This window comes from Ipomoea triloba, chromosome 4 (assembly GCF_003576645.1).
Source record: "Ipomoea triloba cultivar NCNSP0323 chromosome 4, ASM357664v1".
NCBI lineage: Eukaryota > Viridiplantae > Streptophyta > Magnoliopsida > Solanales > Convolvulaceae > Ipomoea > Ipomoea triloba.
In genome coordinates, this window is record NC_044919.1 from 26,768,751 (window position 1) to 26,776,250 (window position 7,500).

The 7,500-nt window shown below is 32.5% G+C and overlaps 1 protein-coding gene across 1 annotated transcript; it reads left to right on the plus strand.

Annotated features, from left to right (window-relative positions):
• Nucleotides 1-1,396: 1,396 nt before the first annotated feature.
• LOC116014775 (ethylene-responsive transcription factor ERF021-like) lies at nucleotides 1,397-2,031 on the plus strand. Its single transcript, XM_031254726.1, has one exon. The coding sequence runs from the start codon at nucleotides 1,408-1,410 to the stop codon at nucleotides 1,942-1,944; it is 537 nt and encodes a 178-aa protein (XP_031110586.1). The 5' UTR covers nucleotides 1,397-1,407; the 3' UTR covers nucleotides 1,945-2,031.
• Nucleotides 2,032-7,500: the final 5,469 nt, after the last annotated feature.

Sequence of the window (7,500 nt, forward strand, 5' to 3'; positions counted from 1 at the left end):
ATATATATATATATATATATATATATATATATATATATATATATATATATATATATATATATAGTACAAAGTCTGATGGTAGGATCCTTACATTGTATGGTGTTGAAAACCTGACACCTCATCTCAATGGCCAAACCGCGTCTTGTAACAGTACTGAAGCCACACTGGTCTTCTAGTATTTGTTCTTTTTAATACAATGCCCTTGTTTTTGATAATGACTTTATTAAATTTTAATTAATTAAACTTTATTTTATTGTCAGATATTTTTTGACAAATCTTTTTAATATACTGTCTCTTATTCTCTATCCACAATATTTTAATGTGAATTGAAAACATTAATTCCAACTAGATCAGATATGATTGAACTTTTGTTATATTACTATATTTTTAACATATATATTTTAAATTTTTGACCGGAGGAGACACCTAAAAAAATTAGAGATTAAACTAAGCAACCGACATAGTCACTGCCCTTGGAATAGTAGCACCACAAATGTCATGTTTCAGGATTGACATGTACAAGTGCTTTAATCTAATCACAGTAAAAAATATAGATTAAAATAATTAAGCAACCGAGATAGACACTGCCCTTGGAATAGTAGCACCTCAAATGTCATCTTTTTTCGAGATTGACACGTAGAAGTGCTTTAATCTAATCACAGTCAAAAATGTGTTCCAATCACTTCTCCACCTAAATTTACTTGATAATGTGATACGAGCCAATTGACTCTATTTTTTTTTTGTATTTAATTATTTAGTAGATTATTTTCTAACTTGTGATGAAATCGACAATTTATAAACAACAAATGGATAATCCAGTGGGGTAGCTCAAGTGACAAGTGAGCTTTCTTTGTGAGGAGGAATTTTGGGAGAACCCGGGTTCAATTCCCACAAGTGACGATTCCCCCTGGACCAGCTCCTTGTGCCTCCCGGAGCGAACGTGGGTGGACCCCGGACCGTTAAACGGACTGAGAGAAAGATTGGTAAATTTACCAAAAACAAAAAGAAAGATAATTTTTAGAGAGGGATTAAAAATAAATAGGAAAATAAAGAATAAAGAAAAAAAGTTTAGAAACGTGCTTAACACCTAATGGATGAATGTTGATGCAAAACTGTAACGCACACAAACCTAGGTAGGAGAAAAATACTGTCCTGGCCTATCCGAAACATATATTTTGGCTTTCCCATATCTCTCTGATTTGAAACTGCCAGGAAGCTCCATTCAACGAATAATTATTGTACAAGTGACAATCATGCTTACGATGACTTTAATTTATTTGTCATCTATATATACAAATGATTTCTGGCTGTTTAGGGGAATTGAAGTACAGTTAGCACCTATATTATGTATCCAACTGCATGCTTCCTAAGCTTAAGTGTGTAGCATTAGCACAAACTAAACACTACATGGATGGTAACACTGGCGGTAGGGCCGCCAGCGGAGGCGCCATGTCGTCACCCTACCGGGGAGTTAGGAAGCGGAGGTGGGGCAAATGGGTGTCGGAGATTCGCGAGCCGGGAAAGAAAACGAGAATTTGGTTAGGGAGTTTCAACACGGCCGAAATGGCAGCAGTGGCTTACGATGCAGCTGCATTACACTTGAGGGGACCTTTGGCTCGACTGAATTTCCCGAGTCGAGCACACGCCCTCCCGAGGCCAGCCAGCTCAAGCCCCGAGGATATCCGTTTGGCAGCTCACGAAGCCGCTTCTCAACTTGAGCAGTCCATGGGAGATACTCAGGGGGCATCGGGCTCTGGTATGAGTAACATTCCTCCTGTCACAATTGGACTGTCACAGAGCCAAATTCAAGCCCTAAATGACATTCCACTTGGTTCACCAAAGATTTGGGACCGTATGACAAATGAGTCTATGTTTTTTAGTAATGACTATGAGATGATGAGTGACAATGAAGACCAAGTAGATGATTCTCTTTGGGATCCCTAGCTAGAGCAAGAATAAGAGCTATTGAATGCACACCAAATTTAGTGATGGCCAAAAAGAAAATTTATTTTTGGTCACCACCACTAACACATAATAATATCATGACCTACTGATAGCTACCCACCAACAGTAGGCCAGTTACAAATTTAAATTGATTATTATATTATAAGGTGTGTATGTGAGTGTCATATTTGTCTTTTTATTATTTATGTTTCCTCATTCTATTAAGGTAATCATAGAGCACCATTTGATTAGCTCTATGTACGTACTACTTGTTTGTATTTCTTTTTTACTTTCGTGGGTTATTTAAACATTAAAGTTTAAATAATATTTACGAGGGTGTATTAAAGTATTAAACATCATTTCATTCGAGATGTATTCGTATTTTTCTAATTTATGTAATTTTTATTTGGGAAAATGACATTTTTTCCCCTAAGTTATGTGCATATAGCACTTTTTCCCCTGAGTTATTAAAGTGACAGTTTTTTCCCCTCAGTTATTTTAAAAGTGGTAGTTTTCCCCACTAAAATGTTAAATTTACATTTTTGCCCTTAAAAAATAACTATTTCATTTATTTTTATTCTCCAACCAATTATGTTACTAGTACGTATGGAACATCACGGTTCGATATGAACCTAATCGAACACCGTAGCAATTGAACTTAAATAGTATGGACACGGTTACGATTCAGAACCGAAAAGATAAAATAAAAAAATTGTTAAATTTAGACTATTTTTAAATAAGAAATAAAATTATAAAAATAAATAAGTCTTAATTGGCGGTTCAAAATCGAAATTGGAACCGAACCGTACTGATTTATCAAAATAAGTGTTTGATCATTTTCACTATATATGACTGTGGTTCAGTTCCTGTTCACGGTTCAAAAATTATTTAATTTTATTTTTTCGATTCTGAATCGTAACCAGAACCGTCCATACTATTTCGGTATGATTGCTACAGTGTTTGGTTAGGTTCAAACCGAATCATGATCATCCATATATATAAGTAATAATTTGTTGGAGAAGAAAAATAAATGATATAATTATTTTTAATGGTAAAAATGTCAATTTAACATTTCATGGGGGAAAACTGCCACTTTAATAACACAGGAGGAGAAGTGCTATATGCACATAACATAGGGGAAAAAAGTGTCATCTTCCCTTTTTCTTATTATTAATTTAATTTATATGTTTCATTTGTGATTTCTTTTTTCCTGAAGCACTAGATTGAAATTTTATCAACTTAATCATTTGATGTTGTTCGATCCACTTGTGAAATTTCTTATCTCGTTATGTATAATCGTACATAGCACCTTTTTTTTTTTTTTTTTTTTTTTTTTTTTTTTTTTTGTGTGTGTGTGTGCGATATTGTTAAAATTTTAATTCGCAAATAAATTTGCATTTCACTTCCTTTAATTTACACTATATGTGTTATTGTGCACGAAAGTAGTTAAGTACATTTGATTACTATATGTACCTAAACGAAAAACTAACACATTTCAATATAATTCAAAATTAATACATAAGTGTGAAGCCGATGTTAAGCAACATGTTGGGCAGAAGTTGGTGAAGGATCAAGTCCAGTAATTAGTGGTTAGAGAGATTGTTGGGTGGAGGTTGGTGACGCAAATTATACCGTGGACCACGGTCCAAAACGGCACCGGTTCCGCGTAAAATAACTCTGTTTGTATAATATATTAAGTTTCATTTTATATACACTCCAGTTTCATTTTAACACAACTACAGTTTCATTTGGATATAACTATAGTTTCATTCGACATTATACACTCAAATATGTGAAACTATTCAACTGTTATTCAGTTTCATTTTACGTACACTATAGTTTCATTACAACACAACTACATTATCATTTTGATATAACTACAGTTTCATTAGACAATATACACTCAAATATGTGAAACTGTTATCCAATTTCATTTTATATACACTGCATTTCATTTCAACAAAACTACAGTTTCATTTCGGTATAACTACAGTTTCATTCGACACTATATACTCAAATATATGAAACTGTTATTCATTTTCATTTTACATACACTATAGTTTCATTACAATGCAACTACAGTATCATTTCGATATAACTATAGTTCCATTAGACAATATACACTAAAAAATGTGAAACTGTTATTCAGTTTCATTTTATATACACTGTAGTTTCATTTCAACACAATTACAGTTTCATTTCAATTCAATTACAGTTTCATTTGATAATATAAAAACAATATGTGAGACAATTTAATTTAGATACACTGTAATTATGGTTGAAAAAATTGCTACGCGCTCCTCGGGCGCTCCCAGCGCCTAGGACGCCTAGGCGAAGATTAATTGGCGCCTAGGCGTCTATGTATTTTTATTATTTTTTATTTTTAAAAAATTTTGAAGTATTTTTAAATTTTTAAAGACTAATAATTATAAACTATATAATACTTTAATAGTTAATAATAAAATATTAAATATTAACCTAAAAAATATCTAGACTTTGTACAATTTAAGGTTATTTCACTCAAAATGGTGTTATTTTGAGTGAGATAACCCATTAAAAAAAAAGAACAATAGCTAATCGGTCGACTAGGCAGCCAGTCGGTGCATAGGAGGTCTAGTTAGCGCCTAGGAGACCTAGGCGGTCAGTGCGTAAGTGCCCTAGGCGGCGCTTAAGCGGCCTAGTTGGTCGCCTAGCAGGCCAGCCGCTTAGACCACCATTTAAGGTGATACGCTAGGTGGTCGACCATCGCCTAGCGCCTAGGCGGCGACTAATTGGTGCCTAGGCGGAATTTTTGTAACACTGACTGTAATTTAATTTTGTAATTATCACACCAAAAATATGGGCTCCGTTAAGATGTGGCGGTACAGGAACTATATTTGTGTAACTCGGGAACACTTAGTGGTAAGTTTCTCTAAAAAAACATAAAAATTAAATTTGTGTTCAAGCTATTTTAATTCTCCATTTAACATGTTTAGCATATATTGTTCCGCATTCCTTTTCTTAATTTTTTGTTTTCTATTTGAAGAAAAAAAAGGCGAAGAATTAAACAAAAAGTGAAAATATAGAAACATAAAATGAAAAATATTTTCCATTATTAAAGAGGTTCTTAATTTATAGCATGTCCTATTATTTCAATAATTTTAAAAAATATGAATGCATGTAAGTAGTGTTGGGTAATATAAACATCTTAATGAGATGTTTAAGCCTCTTTGTACAACGTACGTGTTAGTAGCATACTAGCATTCTAGCATTAAGGGCCTTGTCCATGAACCAGATTCTAGATTCGTGATAATTAGTGTTGTTGTTGTCCATATTAGAAACTAGTTTCCTAATTTCAGGACCCGTCTTGGAAACATTAGAATTGTGTGTAATAATTAAATTCCAATTTTTTCATAAATATAAATATAAATATAAAATAAGAACATAAGATTTATTAAAATATAAAATTGTGAAAAAAAAAAAATCATCTAAATTTTCATATAAAAATTGGCATTCAAATCCCGATTTCAACTTCTTCTAGCTAGAATGGGAGAAGGTCTACTTGTTAGGATCAAAGCATAACAATTTTAAATGGTAACTTGTTACTTTTAGATTAAATTAAAAGATTATACTTTTGAAAATTAAACATATTTTCTATGTTCCAACCTCGTTTACCCGGGTCTACTTTACATTATGGACCTTGGTCCAAAATAATCTTCAGACTATGTGCTTGCAGCTCATATATTTTGTACCTATCGTTAATAATTTGTGGTTGATCAATAAATAAATTGAAGGCACATAACATGTTAACTACAGACACTTAAACTATTAACGGTAGATACAAAATATGTTAACTGCATACACGAGTTAATACCCAATTTAGTTATCGACTATAGTGGTTTTTCTCAATTTAGTCCTAAATATATTTTTGTATTTAAATGGGTCCTCGATTTCAATGGTTTAACACTTTTACCTAATTGGGTCCTCTTTAACTGTAACTTAGTAATTTCACCTCTATTAATATTCAATTTAGTCTTCAGTTATAGTGATTTTACCAGAATTAGTCCTCAACTATAGTGACTAATACGTACCCAATTTAGTTCATCGACTATACTAATTTTTCTCGATTTAGTTCTTGATTATAGTAGCCAAGGACTCAATTAGATAAAACCATCAAAGTCGAACACCCAATTGAGAACAAAAATACGTTTAGGACTAAATTGAAAAAAAAATCACTATAGTTGAAGACTAAATTGGCCATTAACTCCTAACACATAATATGCTAATAATATATTATATGTTTATAGTTAACATATTTTTTTGTTGATATTATTTTATGTGTCTGTAGTTGCCATGTTATGTACCTACAATTAATTACATGAGCATAAACGATTAACTTCAGGTACATAATATATCAACTACAGACACCTAATTTTTGAACCAGATCAGAGTCTACAATGCAAGATGAATCTTGATCCATGATATAACAATTGCATTTTCAGATCCGTTTTATGGACTAAGATTCACGAGATGGTTTCAACCAACTTTTTATGGTGTTCTTTTTAAATATTTTGTATGGATTCATATTAATTGTTTAATTTATATCAATTAGTTGAATTAACACCAACAAGTATAAAAGGAAAAAATTTAATAAACTGAGAAATCAAGGCCACACAATTAATAAAAGTAAACAACCTCAATAAGTTGTCGGAGGAGGTTAAGTTGGCAATTTTTAGTGCTCTCTACTCTAGTCTCTAACTCTCTATACACACAAAGCTAAAAACAAAAAACAAAAAAAAAAAAAAAAAAAAAAAAAAAACAAAAAAAAAAAACCCGCATTATCGTAACCCCACCAAAGATTAGGCGGCAGGCTTGGTTGTCAAAAAAATTGTAAAATTTTCATGGGACAAACAATGTACGGGCATGGGATACCATACCCTTTTTATTGATTACCAAGATAAGTAGTCAAAAGGCGGCTGACGGTGTTCAAAGCTCATCTGCTGATTTTTTTTTTTTAAATTTCCAATTATATATATATATATAAGAGTTCAAGTGTGGCCGTGTCTTAACGTGTGAATAGTGCGGCCTCACCACTATGTATACAGATATATACCACTCAGTGTTAGAAAATGCACCACACAAATATGCACCGTTAGATATACATCACCCCAAAAAACACACCACTAAGTATAGAAATATACACCACACAGTGTTTCGAAATGCACAATTAGGGGCAACGGAGTTATGGTGTATTATTTTGAGTGTGTGGTGTGTTTTTTGGTGGTTTTGTGTATTTTCATGTGGTGCGTTTTATAACATTGAGTGGTGCATTTTATAATATTGAGTGGTGTGAATCGCACCGGCCGCACGGGAAGGCGCAATCACATTTGAGCTGATTTGTATATATATATATATATATATATATATCAGATCAAATGTGATCGCGCCTTAACGTGCGGTAAGTGTCGACACACCAATAGTATATAAAAAAATGCAGCAATAGTGTTAGAATAACACACAACAATGAAATGCACAAATGTGCCACAAAACGAATCACATATCCAAAAAATGCACCAT